The sequence below is a fragment of the Thunnus thynnus genome, chromosome 17 (assembly GCF_963924715.1).
Source record: "Thunnus thynnus chromosome 17, fThuThy2.1, whole genome shotgun sequence".
NCBI lineage: Eukaryota > Metazoa > Chordata > Actinopteri > Scombriformes > Scombridae > Thunnus > Thunnus thynnus.
The window spans coordinates 18,377,554-18,395,802 of NC_089533.1; the positions used below are offsets into that span (position 1 = coordinate 18,377,554).

General features: G+C 37.1%; 2 protein-coding genes and 1 gene segment (V, D, J or C); all 3 read right to left on the reverse strand.

The window, feature by feature from the left end:
- LOC137168341 (uncharacterized) overlaps positions 1-18,249 on the reverse strand; it is a 76,980-nt gene that overhangs the window by 51,136 nt on the left and 7,595 nt on the right. The window lies entirely within an intron of this gene.
- On the reverse strand, positions 33-4,691 carry LOC137168238 (uncharacterized). The gene is made up of 6 exons (XM_067570762.1): positions 4,649-4,691; positions 4,271-4,547; positions 3,250-3,585; positions 2,256-2,284; positions 1,898-2,154; positions 33-668 (listed from the first exon to the last, which is right to left on the reverse strand). Exons 1-6 carry the CDS (start codon positions 4,689-4,691, stop codon positions 33-35), a joined length of 1,578 nt encoding a protein of 525 aa, XP_067426863.1.
- Positions 9,894-10,326, reverse strand: LOC137201479 (Ig heavy chain V region XIG14-like). The segment is given in 2 exon segments: positions 9,894-10,201; positions 10,284-10,326. Coding segments are annotated over 2 exon segments (351 nt in total).

An 18,249-nucleotide genomic window follows, 5' to 3' on the forward strand; every position in this document is an offset into this window, starting at 1 on the left:
TTACATGTTTAGAGGCTTTGTCATTATTCTCCTTAGTTAGTTTTATTCCAAATCATATCTTCTACTGCCACCTGTGGGTCTTTGTAAAAACATCGTCTGTGGAGGTTTTGTAAAGCCTCTCTGCTTACTTTAACCAGTGTGTATTTGGCACAGTAATACACAGCAGAGTCCTCTGGCTTTAAGTCGGACAGTCTCAGATACACCATGTTGTTGCTGTTATCTCTGGTGATTTCTATTCGTACTTGCACACTGCTGGAATAATCAGTTTTACTTGCATCGCTATAAATGAGCCCCATCCATCCCAGTGCTTTTCCTGCAGGTTGTCTGATCCAGTTCATACTGCAGCAGCTAAATGTGAAGCCAGATCCCCTGCAGGAGAGACTGAGAGTCTCACCAGGCTTTTTCACTACTGAACTGGAAGGAATGGACTCCATACTCTGACCTGTACAACCTGATGAGATGAAAGGAGAGATGAACCACAGAAGAAAGTGAGACAAACAGTCATCTGGGAAGTTTTCTGGTATCACTGACTGACCATCAGTTGATGTTGTCTGATAAAAGATAAAACAACAAGAAGCAGGAGAACTCACAGGACAGAGAGAGAGCAACCAGCAGAAGAGTGAGTGTGTTCGTTCATCATCCTGAGGCTGGAGATGTGACCTCTGATGCTCCACAAGAACAACAAGACCAGTCAGCAGGACAGAAGTACACTGCACACACTGAAGATTTGCATCAGAGTATCATGGGGAGGGAGTGGATCATTTACTGGCAGTCTGTTAGAGTTTAAGTTAAGTTTTTGTTGTTGTTGTTTTTTTTAATATAGCTTGTGCTTCCTCCTACAATATTACATCCAGAGACTTGAGCACTTATTTATTTATACTTTTTGAAGTTTTGTTATTGACCCAAAAATAGTCAGAAAGACTGTCTGTATGGTACATGTTAAGTTGAACTCATGTATCAATGATATGAGGGAAATTAGGGTATTTGTTCTGGCCTGCTGGTGGTTTGTATCACTGTAGAGTTTACATGTGCACAGAAATAAACAGTTGTGTCATCAAGCTGCAGATTCAGTTAATGTCACTTTTCTAGAAGAAAGGTTTGTGTGGTGAAGAACTTGTTCTTCAGAACATTATTTGGATCAATTCTGCCTCCTCCCCACCAATTCAAAATCCAATCCACTGGTTTTCCTTCACACTGTCTGATCCAACCTGTTGCATAGCTGCTATCAGTCAGAGAATAACCAGAGACCTGACAGGTGATGGTCAAAGACTGTCCAGGCTGCACAACCATTGAGTCTGGCTGGATGAGATCAATACTGTATACACCTTATTAAAATAACTCAAAAGAAGAATTTGAATTGCTGACAAACACACTTAGACTGATGATGAAAGCAAAATTTTCTGTAGTTTGACTAATTACTATAACATTAACATCAAGTTGGTGGTTTATGATTCAGATTGAATGTTGTTTATTTTCAAATAATGGTATTTTGGGAGAGAAGCTGCATTTCTTTAGACTGATTTCTTGTCAGATGATGAGCTTTTGAAGACAAGTTGGCAACTGAATTTATTTAATTAATTGAAAAATTTAATGTTTAATAATGTATAATAGTGTAATTCACTGAGTTTCACTGAGTGTCATGTATCAGTGATTATAATGTCAAAGTCTTTACATAGATGGAAACAGTTGCTGCCAAATTAAATTAAATTAGGCTGATTCTCTTTTTACTGTAACAGTGAACTGGTGTTGAAATGATTAGTGGTCTGAGGGCTCCTCCTCTGGTGGCTTCATGTTACAAGTGTTCAGGCACTGAGGGGTTTTTGTTCAGGTCTGCTGATGGTTTGTGTTATTGTGGGTCTCTGGCACAGTAATACACAGCAGTGTCTTCAGGCTGCACATTCTGTCCGTTTAGAGTCACTGTGTTTCTGGAAGAGTCTAAGTCGATACTGAACTTGTTCTTTAGTGAATCTTTGTAGTCTGTGGTGTATCCAACACGTGCACTTCCAATCCACTCCAGTTCTTTCCCTGCAGGCTGTCTGATCCAATCTGTAGCATAATCGCTCACAGAATAAGAGACCTGACAGGTGATGGTCAGACGTTGATCTGGCTGCACAGTCACTGAGGCTGGCTGTGTCAACTGTTCACACTTCACACCTGTGGAGGAAAACATGTTGAGTATTGAATCAGTGTAACAACAGTGAACAGTCAGTGTGCTGTGATCATACTGTCAGTGTCTCTGCCTCAGTGAGACTCACAGGATCCAGCAGCAGCAGCAGCAGCAGAGCTACAGAGAACATGGTTGGTATTGAAGGTGATCTGATGGGAGCTTCTCTTCTTCTGCTGCAACTGACAGCATGATATCAAGTGTTTATAGCAGACTGTGAGGAAGTTCACTTTGCATAAAGAAGGACACTGACAGGCTATAAAAGAAGGATCCTGCAGAAATTCTGACACTTTTAATAGGAACACATATATTATGATGCAAGTTTATGGAAAAACTATTATTATTTAGAATGTTTTCTTACAGTTTTTGTTTTCTATTCTTCACAACACAGACAAACACATTTACAGCAACTGACAATTTAAACTCTTTTCAGACATGGATTGACAGGCACTCAGATTTACATAAAAATGACCCTGCTGCTTATTCGGATATGTGACTGACATGGTAAAAAATCAACAAGATTAATGTAAAGAGGTGCATGTCTAAGAGGAGCTTTAGAGATCAGAGCTGTTAATAAAGAGAGACTGTGTATTCTGAGTGTTTAATGGTGTTAAACTGACATTTTTCTGGAAATACTGAAAGTAAATTTTTTGACTTGGTTTGACATGATGAGTTTTTGTACAATGTTGCTCCATTGTCACTTTTATATAGTGAAAATTGCAAATTGGCAAATATCAACTTTGGCATTTTAATGGTTTCAGTGTTGCAGATATTTGAGCCTCTAGAGAGCTGCTCACATACTGAAATTCATGTAAAAACAACAACAAAAAAAAGGTTTTTCTTACATGAGAAGAGAAATCAAATCTTTATTGAGAGTTATCATTAAAAATGATGCTCTCTCTCAGGAAATATACTTTAAATACCAAATTATAATATCACTGTTTCCAAAAAAGATGTTTGGGTCTGAAGGAATTACATCATTTTCTTGAACCACCTGAGCTGAGAAAATACATGATTCATGTGAGTACAAGGGGGTCTGATGAGTACTGCAGGATTTTGTACAGCTGCTCAATCAATTCAGTCACTGTGAGTCTCGAGCACAATAATAAACAGCAGAATCTTCAGTCTTCAGACTGTTCATCTGCAGATACAGCTGCTCTCTGCTGTCGTCTCTGGAGATGGTGAACCGGCCTTGAACTGACTGAGAGTAGGAGATGTCACTACCACCACCACTGATAGCTGCAATCCACTCCAGTCCTTTTCCAGGAGCCTGTCTGATCCAGGCCATCCAGTAGCTGCTGAATGACAATCCAGATGTTGTACAGGTCAGTTTGTGGGATTCTCCAGGCTTTTTAACTGCTGGTTCAGATTCTGTCAGAGTCTGACCATCAACACCTGTCAAGACAGAAAGAAAATTGTTACTTAAGTTTTTAATTTTTTGAAGACGACTTCAATTTAAGATCTGTAAATATTTTCACCTGCCCAGCAGATAGTTAAAAGCAGCATTCCTGTCCTATAGTCCATTATGTTAAACTGTGTGTCCACTGTTCACTGTCATCCTCTCTGAAGTCAGATAAGTAGAGGTGGAAGACATCAAGGTTTTGCATTGACTCCTCCTCACAGCAAAGAGAGAACTGCATTGAACTTTTTAAAATGTGCAATACTGAAAAGCTTCAACATGATAATGAAGTTTTAATACAAAAAAGTAACTCCTGAAAAAATGTTTTTCATAGTGTTATACTTTGTTTTATTTCTTTTATCTCTTATCTCTCACAAACTTTTCATAATTCATATTCAGAACTTTAGACAAAAGAAAATCCCAGTAGGCAAGTTTATGTTTCATTTCTTGTTAGATGAGGAACTTTTAAAGTGTAGTTGTCAGCTGAAATAATGCTGCAACAAATTCACCACTTGAAATATAAATATTGTGAGTCAGGAAGAGAGAACACCTTTTGGTAAATGCCTCCACTGTATTATTTTATATTATTATAATTATATATTATAATAAGTCATGTTATATTTATTTTACTTTTTGTGGTTAAATTTAGGTTTTTGTTCAGGTCTGCTGATGGTTTGTGTTATTGTGGGTCTCTGGCACAGTAATACACAGCAGTGTCTTCAGGCTGCACATTCTGTCTGTTTAGAGTCACTGTGTTGCTGGAAGAGTCTAAGTCGATACTGAACTTGTTCTTTAGTGAATCCTTGTAGGCAGAGCCTCCAGTATATCTCATTCTAATCCATTCCAGTTCTTTCCCTGCAGGCTGTCTGATCCAAGCTGTGTGATAGTCGCTAACAGAATAAGAGACCTGACAGGTGATGGTCAGACGTTGACCTGGCTGCACAGTCACTGAGGCTGGCTGTGTCACCTGTTCACACTTCACACCTGTGGAGGAAAACATGTTGAGTATTGAATCAGTGTAACAACAATGAACAGTCAGTGTGCTGTGATCATACTGTCAGTGTCTCTGCCTCAGTGAGACTCACAGGATCCAGCAGCCAGCAGCAGCAGCAGAGCTACAGAGAACATGGTTGGTATTGAAGGTGATCTGATGGGAGCTTCTCTTCTTCTGCTGCAACTGACAGCATGATCAAGTGTTTATAGCAGACTGTGAGGAAGTTCACTTTGCATACAGAAGGACACTGACAGGCTGTAAAAGAAGGATGGACTCTTTGTGTCACACATAGTCAACTTGGAATTGTGTTATTAGCATTTATTTTGACACATACAAATGTATTATTTAAAACAGTAACTTAAAGTTAATGTTCTTTCCTTCTCCACAAAACTTCTAACACAAGTCAGACAAATGCATTTAAACTCAAATAAACAGACAATTTAATTTTTCCATTCTGCCTCAGCTACAGAGAGCATCAGAGATACACAAGAGCATGTCTGAGATAATGAAGATGTTTTATCAGATTGTTTAACCATCATTTCTGAAATAATATCATACAATTTCTTCAAACCTTCTCCTGTCTGTAACCAGGATCTTATCTCCACCAGGTGGTCTAGTAATGTACGCTGGGTTGTCCAAATCTGTAACCAATTGTACAGGTTCAGTTAATATCTGACTTTCAGGGGAAAAATCATAATTTTCTGGCTACATATTAAACAATATAAAAGCATATGCACCCTTTCTCTGCTTAAAGAGTCTAAAAGAACACTAGTTAGTCCTTGGCTCTAGTGATGCTACAATTTCAATATAGATAAATAAGTATAGTTCTGCCTTATTGTTATATTTAGTAGTATAAAGTGTGGTTACACAGAGGAGAGAAATAGATGCTTTAACTTCCCTCCCAGTAATAAGCAGAGACAGTGGAAGCTTTATTATGAAAAGGTAATATTTATTTAAATTTCTACTTTTGGTTATTTATTCATTTTATTTAAATAATGTGTCCATTAATTTGATTTGATTCTTTCCTCTGATTTTTTTTTCTCTCTGGGGGAAAGTGTACAATCAATACCTAGAGCAGCTATTATAGAGACTTATCAGTTACTCTGAAGCAGCCCTTAGACTTTATTTATAATATTAATTCATATTATATTTATATATATTTATTTCAGCTCATTGTTTATCTGTCCAGCCCGCAACTTTACTGTTTTGGTTCACTCTCACCATTCTCATAGCGTCAATTTCATCCACAGCAGGTGTAACAGGGGACTATATTAGCCTCACAGTTTATAATGTCCCCGTTAAGTTTCCTTTATATTGCTGATAATAGTGACAGCCTACAGTCTCTGCGTTGTGTTGTGATGATGACGGTGGACTAACGGCTGACAGTTAGTAACATCAGTTGACTCCAACGAAGACACCCAGGCAGCTCCGATGTCAATTCAATGATGTCTGTTTATTGCTTACAAGCACTTCGGGATCTGGGGGATACAAGCCCGGTCTCAGTAAAACTATTTAACATAAATAAAATCATAATCAAAAGAAACTTACAATACTAATAAATTATTTCTGTGACAAAGCTTAATAACAGTTAAATAACAAATTACAGGGCCAACAGTCTAACCTTGACCAGGATCAAAAACTCACTATATTACAGATTACACAAACACACTATTGATACAGATGAATCAGTTCACGTAGATAATCACTCTGAATGTCAATATAGTTATAATTAGTAATAAAGTCTATCTCAGGTCAGCTATACATTATTATTTACAGGTTTCCATTTAACAGTCACACACTCTCCTGGGGGATACAAGCCCGGTCTGACTTGTTCCCCCGGTGATGGGCTTTACAGCTGCATCGTTACCTTGGATACTATGTAGCCAAGTATTAAATATTAAATATATAACAGCATAAAATAATGAAAATAACACAAATATGTACACCTTACAACTATTAAATAAAGGTAAAATTACTGACAAAATGATATTCTATATTAAAAGATTTTGCTGTCAGACATAGTGACCATTTAAAGCACAACTAATGTATTTAATGTAACATGCAAGAGGCATATGTTACACAGGCATCTGTTTTCAGCTTTAGCGACTAGCTGCTGAACATACTCAAGCATTTAATAGGTAAAAAGCCACACACAACTCCAAATGAATGATAATGTTGCTCCATAACTGCTGGATGTGTAAATAATCAACTCGTTGCTAATTTCAACATATAAAAATAAGAGGTGATGATATGTCAGTGGTGTGTTTAGATATTGCAGATTTAAAAGCCACAGGAACAATAACCTAATACTTCTATTCGGTTTTCACTGTGTGTGCATGTGTGTGTATGGTCCAGTATTTATTCTTTACATACTGTATTGTATTACTGTACTTAATTATTTCCATACAGCTGAATACACAAAACAAGTGAGATAGTTGTGGTCTATCAACCCAGTAAAGATGAGTACTGTAGTATTTTGTACAGCTGCTCGACCAACTCCAGTCACTGTGAGTCTCGAGCACAATAATAAACAGCAGAATCTTCAGTCTTCAGACTGTTCATCTGCAGATACAGCTGCTGTCTGCTGTTGTCTCTGGAGATGGTGAACCGGCCTTCAACTGACTGAGAGTAGTAGATGTAGCTACTGCTTTGACTGATAGATGCAACCCACTCCAGTCCTTTTCCAGGAGCCTGTCTGATCCAGTACATGTAGTAGTTGCTGAATGTGAATCCAGAGGCTGTACAGGTCAGTTTGTGGGATTCTCCAGGCTTTTTAACTGCTGGTTCAGATTCTGTCAGAGTCTGACCATCAACACCTGTCAAGATAGAAAAAAGAAAATAATCAGTTGATTTAAGCTGGTAACTTTGTAACAAAAACTTCAACTCAAGATCAGTGAAGATCTTCACCTGCCCAGCAGATAGTTAAAAGCAGCAGTCCTGTCCTATAGTCCATCATGTTAAACTGTGTGTCCACTGTTCTCTGTCATCCTCTCTGCAGTCAGATAAGTAGAGGTGGAAGACATCAAGGTTTTGCATTGACTCCTCCTCACAGCAAAGAGAGAATGGGATTAAAATACTGAAAATTGGCAATAATAATTTCAATATAAAGTTCATACTTATTATCATTAAGTTTTAATAGAAAAAGTACCTTCTGAACAAATGTTGCTTTTTTTGTTTTTCTGACAAAGTGCTCATAACATTCAGGATGTCAGGGGGACAGAAAACCCCAGTAGGAATATAAGTGAAGAAAACTGATGAGAATATGTGAAAAATATGTAAAAAGAAACGGGTAAATATGTAAAAATATATATATATATATATATATATATTAAAATATTAATCTTCAATACACATAGGACTAAGACATACAACAATTATTAATGGTTATTTAATGACACACTCATTCTTGACACAATATCCTTGCATTTAATGAGACAACTGTTCACTTTATCAAATAATATTTTTTCTGCTTTTATTGTAAACTATTTATACCCAATAAAGCTACATTTTCTTTCATATTCTGATTTAGAAAACTTCATTGCATCAATCAGTCAATATTTGTTGAATTGAACTTTACTATGTGAATGTGGTGAGTTTTTGTACAGCGTTACTTCCTCCTGTGTCACTGTGAGTGTCGAGCACAATAATAAACAGCAGAATCTTCAGTCTTCAGACTGTTCATCTGCAGATACAGCTGCTGTCTGCTGTCGTCTCTGGAGATGGTGAACCGGCCTTGAACTGACTGAGAGTAGTATTTGCTACTACCACCACCACTACTGATAGCTGCAATCCACTCCAGTCCTTTTCCAGGAGCCTGTCTAATCCAACCCATCCAGTGGTTGCTGAAGGTGAATCCAGAGGTTGTACAGGTCAATCAGTGGGATTCTCCAGGCTTTTTAACTGCTGGTTCAGATTCTGTTAGAGTCTGACCATCAACACCTGTCAAGACAGAAAAAAGAGCCTAACATGCATCAAGTTGGTAATACAAATGTAAATATGTCAAATAAAGATCAGTGAAGATCTTCACCTGCCCAGCAGATAGTTAAAAGCAGCAGTCCTGTCCTATAGTCCATCATGTTAAACTGTGTGTCCACTGTTCTCTGTCATCCTCTCTGCAGTCAGATAAGTAGAGGTGGAAGACATCAAGGTTTTGCATTGACTCCTCCTCACAGGGAGAGAGAACCAGATTGGATTTGACCATTAGACCTGTTGTTTGTTGGACTCAGACATAATGTACAGTGAGGGTTATGACCCCAGACAAATAAATTTGATTTGTGCAGTTTGAATTCATTTTGATTATGTGTCCCAGTCTACCAGTAAGCCATGACAGTGTGACAGTGAGCCAGCATTCACCATATCAGACAAGATGTTTCAGAACGGCAAGATTACATCTAAGTTTCATAACAAAGCAAAAGCATTTTTTTGACAGGTCACTAGTTTAGCTTTAGCACAGATATATTAAATACCTTCAGCTGAGTGGAAAGAAACAATGTTTACGAGTGAACTTGTTTTAAAACTTCATCCAGAGATTGAAGATGAAAAAGTTGAAAATCCTCTGAAGTACTGAGTCTTGTTAAGCAGACAGTTGGAACACACACACACACAACCACTTCCCAATGATGGAGGGAAGATTGTCTCCAAAAATGAATTTCAGCCATTCCTGATGTAAACATCTGGACGAAATGCAAACTCCGACTAAAGAGGTTACGGCAGCGGTGGGCTCATGCTAAAGCTTCCTAGCATATTTGATTTGACTTTCTGATGTGAAGTACAAACGAGTTCCACCTCAATGCCTCCAGCTCTTGAGCCACAAATTTCAAAATTTCAAATAACTTAGAAAGACTGAGGAGATAGCACAGAGTAATTTTACAGCACAGGAGGTCCTCACCATCATCCTAATCCATCCCAAAGCTCATTTTTCTTGTTTTCCATGACACCGACCCTTTAAAACTGAAGCAGCAAAATGGAATTCAGCTTTTATTCATTTTATTATTTATGACAGTAAAAACACACTATGGAGAAACAGGATGACAACATTAGATAGAGTGCAAAAATACTGTATATGAAGAACATGGAGTGAGTCAGGAAGAGAGAAACTTTTTGGTAAATGCCTCTACTGTATTATTTAATATTATTATAATTATACATCATAATAAGTCATGTTATTTTTGTTTACTTTTTTCACAGTTAAATGTGTTCAAAGACGGTTTCCTGTTATTGTAACAGTGAACTGGTGTTAAAATCATTAGTGGTCTGAGGGCTCCTCCTCTGGTGGCTTCATCTTACAAGTGTTCAGGCACTGAGGGGTTTTTGTTCAGGTCTGCTGATGGTTTGTGTTATTGTGGGTCTCTGGCACAGTAATACACAGCAGTGTCTTCAGGCTGCACATTCTGTCCATTTAGAGTCATTCTCTTGCTGGAAGAGTCTAAGTCGATACTGAACTTGTTCTTTAGTGTATCTTTGTAGTATGTGGTGTATCCAACACGTGCACTTCCAATCCACTCCAGTTCTTTCCCTGCAGGCTGTCTGATCCAAGCTGTCCAATAGCTGCTAAGAGAATAAGAGACCTGACAGGTGATGGTCAGACGTTGACCTGGCTGCACAGTCACTGAGGCTGGCTGTGTCAACTGTTCACACTTCACACCTGTTAAAAGAAGAAAACATTTTGTGACAAATTATCAAGGAAAAGAAGAACTGCTGACTATGACAAATTCAGAGAGACTCACAGGATCCAGCTGCCAGCAGCAGCATCAGAGCTATAGAGAACATGGTTTATGGTGAAACTGATGTGCTGTGATCTCCACTGACAGTCTGATGTGAAGTTTTTATAGCTGAGAAACAAGGAGGATCACTGAGTTTGCATAGAATCAAACACATGAAGCATTAATGTTGGTCTAACTGGAGATTAATAGAAGAGTCTGATGACTGTTATTCAGGAAATCACCTCTGCTTTACATATGATTTTGTAATTTCATCACATTTATTTAATTATTTGTTGACTTTACTTACTTACTTACTCTGAAGTTTCCAGACTGAATTTGTACTTAAGCATGATATATGGTTAATTCAGTGAATTTATAATGATGCTATGATTTTATTTAAAATGACATTTTAAATAATCTACCATTTAATCATGTATTATTGTAGATAAACTGATTGTATTCTAATATTGCATTTTTCAAGAATGAGATTTTACAATAGTTGAATTTGTGTAATAATGGATGAAAACTTATTATCATCCACAAAAACATGAATAAATAGAATTAATTGAAAGTTATGAAGAGTCTGACATCTTAAAAAAGAATATGTATGTGTACTTTTAATAAAACATTTATTACTGTATATGTAAATTCATCATTTGCCAACAGAAAGTGAAGTGACAACAAAATCATGTAACATGAGTTTTCTGCAGCTGTGTGGAGGTTTGGAGTTTTAGATAAAATACTGTCTTGTATCAGTGTTGCACATGTTTGAAGCCACAGACATTCAGAGCCTCTAGAGAGCTGCTCAGATACTGAAATTAAGTTGCTTTAGGTAAGAAGAGAATAAAAATCTTTCTGAAGAACTGTTGTTAGGATTCTTTGTTTAAAAACCCAATTAGCATATTATTGGTTCCAATAAGGTGTTTTAGTGTGAAGGGATTACATCATTTTCTTGAACTAACTGAACTGATGACATGATTCATGTGAGTTAAAGGGGGTCTGATGAGTACTAGAGGATTTTGTACAGCTGCTCAACCAACTCCAGTCACTGTGGATATCGAGCACAATAATAAACAGCAGAATCTTCAGTCTTCAGACTGTTCATCTGCAGATACAGCTGCTCTCTGCTGTTGTCTCTGGAGATAGTGAACCGGCCTTGAACTGACTGAGAGTAGTGTGTGCTACCATCACCACTACTGATATAAGCAATAACTCCAGTCCTTTTCCAGGAGCCTGTCTGATCCAAGCCATCCAGTAGCCACTGAATGTGAATCCAGATGTTGTACAGGTCAGTTTGTGGGACTCTCCAGGCTTTTTAACTGCTGGTTCAGATTCTGTCAGAGTCTGACCATCAACACCTGTCAAGACAGAAAAATGGAAAATAATCAGTTTCTTTAAGCTGGTAACTTTTTAACAACAACTTCAACTCAAGATCTGTGAAGATTTTCACCTGCCCAGCAGATAGTTAAAAGCAGCAATCCTGTCCTATAGTCCATCATGTTAAACTGTGTGTCCACTGTTCTCTGTCATCCTCGCTGCAATCAGATAAGTAGAGGTGGAAGACATCAAGGTTTTGCATTGACTCCTCCTCACAGCAAGCAGAGAACTGAATTGAGCTTTTTAAAATGTGCAATAATAATTTTAATATAAATTTCATACTCATTATCATTAAGTTTTAATAGAAAAAGTACCTCCTGAACAAATGTTGCTTTGTTTTGTTTTTCTCACAAAGTGCTCATAACATTCAGGATGTCAGGGGGAAAGAAAACCCCAGTAAGAATATAAGTGAAGAAAACTCATGAAAATACATGAAAAATATGTAACTCCTCAGTACATGGATGTTATTAATACCCATCTTCTTTAGTCAATAAAAATAAAATGTCCAACGTGAAACATAAACTCGGTTTCTTGTGTCAAACAAATGTCAGTGAAAACTACAGTAACCAGTTTGTCTCTCTCTCTGCAGTCGGTTCAGTAAAGGTGGAAGTTTTGAACTGACTCGTCCTCACAGACAAAACAATGATGGAAGAATTGCAACACCAGCTAAATTAATTTTGATTTAGTTCATCTAAATTTGAAAATTGTACTTAATCAGAATTCTCTTCAAAAGTTGAATTGTGTGCTGCAAGTTTGAGTTACAACCAACTTGTGTTGTTGGATATCAGAGTTTCCCCCAACAAACACATATTTTTAACACACTTGCAACTGAATTATCATGACACAAAATAACTTCACTAAAACATGAGATGACATTATGTTTGTTATTACCAAGCTTAATCTCACCCACCAGGAGATAATTTGGGGAAATACATGTGGTAATGTTACCTCTTACATGTCTTTTTCATAAATATAAAAGTTTAGACAAAAATAGCATATAATTTTTTTGTCATAGGAATACACACTGTGGTATAATACTAATTAAAACATTAAAGTATCTACAGCACTGTGAAGTCAATTCTTGTTAAAAGTAAATTAACAACATATTTTATACTTTCATACTACAGGTTTTTACATTACATACATTAAGGTTTTTTTCTGTTTATTCTTTCCTTTTTTCCCTAAGTGAACTGATGTTGAAATCATTAGTGGTCTGAGGGCTCCTCCTCTGGTGGCTTCATGTTACAAGTGTTCAGGCACTGAGGGGTTTTTGTTCAGGTCTGCTGATGGTTTGTGTTATTGTGGGTCTCTGGCACAATAATACACAGCAGTGTCTTCAGGCTGCACATTCTGTCCGTTTAGAGTCACTGTGTTGCTGGAGGACTCTTAAGTCGATACTGAACTTGTTCTTTAGTGAATCTTTGTAGGCTGTGGAGGATCCAACTCTCATTCCAATCCACTCCAATTCTTTCCCTGCAGGCTGTCTGATCCAAGCTGTCCAATAGCCACTAACAGAATAAGAGACCTGACAGGTGATGGTCAGACGTTGACCTGGCTGCACAGTCACTGAGGCTGGCTGTGTCAGCTGTTCACACTTCACACCTGTTAAAAGAAGAAAATTTTGTGTGACAAATTATCAAGTTACACTGCAAAAGAAGAACTGCTGACTATGACAAATACAGAGAGACTCACAGGATCCAGCTGCCAACAGCAGCAGCAGAGCTACAGAGAACATGGTTTATGGTGAAACTGATGTGCTGTGATCTCCACTGACAGTCTGATGTGAAGTTTTTATAGCTGAGAAACAAGGAGGATCACTGAGTTTGCATAGAATCAGACACATGAAGCATTAATGTTGGTCTAACTGGAGCCTAATAGAAGAGTCTGATGATTGTTATTACTGTATATCTGCAAATTGAAAACTCACCTGGAAATCACCTCTGCTTTACATATAATATTCTAATTTCATTACATTTATTTAATTATTTAATTATTTGTTGACTTTACTTACTTATTTCTTTCAAACAGAAATACAACAACAGTAGCAGGATCATGTAAATATCATGAAAAGTTGAGTTTGCATAAAAGATGTTGAATAGTTTCAGTGTTTTCAAATGTTTGAAGAAACAGACACACAGAGAAACTTGGACTTTATAGATTACTGCTGTCTTCTCTCAGCAATGGTTTCAATGAAGCTACAGTATGTGATGGAAGAGTCAGATTTTTAAATTATATATATATTATAAATTTTTTCTAATGAAATGTAACTAACTTAAAGCTCAGTCATACATCAGTGGTACTCAGATGACTGTGTGTTGCGTAATTGTGAATTAGTTGACCTGAGGACATTAATAATGTGAGACTGAGAGTCACAAATGACTTTTGTACATTTCAACGCCATGTACATGTCAAACAGTTGTATCAGGCTTTAGCTCAGTACAGGGTTCAAGAAAAGCAGATCTGAGTGTTTCCTTATTGCAAAAGCAGAGAGAAACTTGACACTGACCTCTAGTGATTCTGTAAAGGAAACTACAACTTTTTTCCCCTCATATTATGATTCCACATAATGTATAGACATTATGTTGTCTTAATTTACAGAAATATTTTTTTAAACATCTCTATTATTATTTGTAGTAGTTTTTATTTTCTTTATTTCACACCCAGACAAATGTATCATGAAGTTTGATGTTTCTCATGTTTAGTAAAGAATATTGTTGAGGAACACACAACTTTAAGTAATGCAGACACAAATGTTGCTGTAATTTATTATTAAACATACCGTATTACTAAATGCTACCAGCCCAGAAGATGAGAACTGTAGGATTTTGTACAGCTGCTCAACCAACTCAGTCACTGTGGATATCGAGCACAATAATAAACAGCAGAATCTTCAGTCTTCAGACTGTTCATCTGCAGATACAGCTGCTCTCTGCTGTTGTCTCTAGAGATGGTGAACCGGTCTTGAACTGACTGAGAGTAGTATGTGCTACTACCATCACTGCTAATTTCAGCAATCCACTCCAGTCCTTTTCCAGGAGCCTGCCTGACCCAGTTCATGTAGTAGCTGCTGAATGACAATCCAGATGTTGTACAGGTCAGTTTGTGGGATTCTCCAGGCTTTTTAACTGCTGGTTCAGATTCTGTCAGAGTCTGACCATCAACACCTGTCAAGACAGAAAAAAGAAAATAATCAGTTGATTTAAGCTGGTAACTTTTTAACAACAACTTCAACTCAAGATCTGTGAAGATCTTCACCTGCCCAGCAGATGGTTAAAAGCAGCAGTCCTGTCCTATAGTCCATCATGTTAAACTGTGTGTCCACTGTTCTCTGTCATTCTCTCTGCAGTCAGATAAGTAGAGGTGGAAGACATCAAGGTTTTGCATTAACTCCTCCTCACAGCAAGCAGAGAACTGCATTGAAGTTTTTTAAATATGCAATACTCTTACGTTGCATAAAACAAAAGTCGCAATAGAAACTAATCAATTTGTCATTTTCTTTGCAGTTGGATCAGTGAAGTTGGAAGTCAACCAAGTTTTGAATTGACTCGTCCTCACATGGAGGATAGAATTTGGCCTTTTGTTTGTTGTGCAAAACAATAATGTAATAATTTCAACACAAGCTAAATTAATTTTGAATTAGGCAATCAATATTTGAAACTTCTATTTAATCAGAATTGTCTCCAAAAGTTGAATTTTGTGTTCAAAGTTTGAGTTACAACCATCTCGTGTTGTTGGATATCAGAGTATCACTCAACAAATACATATTTTTAACACACTCACAACTGAATTATCATGACACAAAATCTTAACTTTGCTAAAACATGAGATGAATCTCACCTCAGATAATTAAAATGATTTTCATAAACATGAACAAAAACCAATGGCTGCCTACAAGAAAGGACATCTAAAATCTAATGAACCATTTTTAAAAATGGTGAACATTAATCTACAATATGCAGAGGACTAAGACATCAAACAACCTGTTTTAATTTATAATCATTAATAATAATGCAGAGGAGCAAGAAAGAAGTAACACTGTTGTTAGTTGTTTATAACTTTATTTTATTTTAATACCACAGCCTATTTAACTTATTTACAGTTTGCTGATATTTTGATCTACTGAGGTCACCTGTAATGTTTGCATCTATACTGGAGACAGATCGTACCAAAGACTGTGAAAGTGTTTTGTAAAGCTCTTGTATTCTCACGAGTAAAAGGAGAAAACGTTACATTTCTTGTCCTGTTCAGTCCTTCCTCTCATTGTTAGTCCAGACTGACAAAAGTAATTTATGTGGAGCCACAAACTAAAACTAAAAGTCACATAAAGAAAGATTATTTATGTTTCATTTCTTGTTAGATGAAGAGCTTTTAAAGTGTAGTTGTCAACTGAAATAATGCTGCAACAAATTCACCACTTGCACTATAAGGGAGAGAGAACACTTTTTGATAAATGCCTCCACTATATTATTTTATATTATTATAATTGTTGTTTCTTTCTTGTATTGTAACAGTGAACTGGTGTTGAAATCATTAGTGGTCTGAGGGCTCCTCCTCTGGTGGCTTCATCTTACAAGTGTTCAGGCACTGAGGGGTTTTTGTTCAGGTCTGCTGATGGTTTGTGTTATTGTGGGTCTCTGGCACAGTAATACACAGAAGTGTCTTCAGGCTGCACATTTTGTCCGTTTAGAGTCACTGTTTTGGTGGAAGAGTCTAAGTCGATACTGAACTTGTTCTTTAGTGAATCTTTGTAGTATGTGGTGTATCCAACATGTGCACCTCCAATCCACTCCAGTTCTTTCCCTGCAGGCTGTCTGATCCAAGCTGTGCAATAACTGCTAAGAGAATAAGAGACCTGACAGGTGATGGTAAGACGTTGATCTGGCTGCACAGTCACTGAGGCTGGCTGTGTCAACTGTTCACACTTCACACCTGTGGAGGAAAACATATTGAGTATTGAATCAGTGTAACAACAGTGAACAGTCAGTGTGCTGTGATCATACTGTCAGTGTCTCTGCCTCAGTGAGACTCACAGGATCCAGCAGCCAGCAGCAGCAGCAGAGCTACAGAGAACATGGTTGGTATTGAAGGTGATCTGATGGGAGCTTCTCTTCTTCTGCTGCAACTGACAGCATGATATCAAGTGTTTATAGCAGACTGTGAGGACGTTCACTTTGCATAAAGAAGAACGCTGACAGGCTAGAGAGGAAGGCTCCCTCAGAAAAAGTGACACTTTTAAAAGGAGCACATATATTTTGATGTATATTTAAGAAAAATCTATTATTATTTAGAATTTTATCTGTTTTGTTTTTATTCTTCACAACACAGACAAATACATTTACATCAACTGACAATGTAAGACCCTTTCAGACATGGATTGACAGACACTCAGATTTACATAAAAGTGACCCCGCTGCTCATTCAGACATGTGACTGACATGTTAAAAAATCAGCAAGATTACTGTAAAGAGGTGCATGTCTAAAGGGGCTTTAGAGATCAGAGCTGCATGTGGGAGGAAACACAAAGCTACAAAATAACATGTTTGAGTTAATAAAGAGAGACTGTGTATTCTGACTGTTTCAGTGACTTTAAACTGACATTTTTCTGGAAATACTGAAATTAAATTTTTGGCTTTGACATGATGAGTTTTTGTACATCATTGCACCATTGTCACCTATATATAATGAAAATTGCAAACTGGCAAATATTCACTTTGGCATTTTAATACAAATTCAATATATTTATGTTTTTTTTCATCTTTAAATTTTGTTCTTTATCTTATTTTTGCTCCTCTTCTAATTAGCATTCTTAAGTGCAACTATCTGTTTTAGCACAGCCTCAGGAGTATGTCACCCTGCATTTCAATGCACATATTGTATGAGCATGTGATGAATGAAACCTTTGAATTTTCTAAAATGAACAAATTTCATTATTGTTTGGGTGGAGCATCAAAATGTTCATCTTCTGGGATAATAATCTTAAATCTTGACACAGATGTTGAAAGTTTTTGGGGTCTTTTTTGGCAAAATTACAAAAAAAAAAGTTTTTTTCTTTGCATGGAAAGGAAAATGGTCTTTTACTGTAATCAATAAGCATCATAAAACACTTTTATAAAAATATTTAAATTAATCACATCCTTGTAATCTGGAAAAGTTGAGTGTCTAAGGGCTCTTGATATAGACACCAAGTCAAAGAAAAATCACTTGGAGAAAACATTTAAATAACCAACAACTTCTCTGTCAGAGAGTAACTGGACACATATACTCTGCTGAATATTATTCATTTAATTTTGCATTAACAACATGTGCCTGGTTGAGTCTTGCTGGTTGCTGGGTATTTGTGCAGGTCTGTTGGTGGTTTGTATCACTGTGGGGTGACGTACACAGTAATACACAGCTGTGTCCTCAGACTGCGGATTCTGTCCTTTTATTGTCGCTGCTCCTGCAGACATGTCTATGCTGTAGCTGAACTTGTTCTTCAGAGCATTATTTTGATAAAAGCTGCCAGTGCTTTCTCCCCACGGATGTATAATCCAGTCCATTGGTTTTCCTTCACGCTGTCTGATCCAACCTGTTGCATAGCTGCTATCAGTCAGAGAATAACCAGAGACCTGAC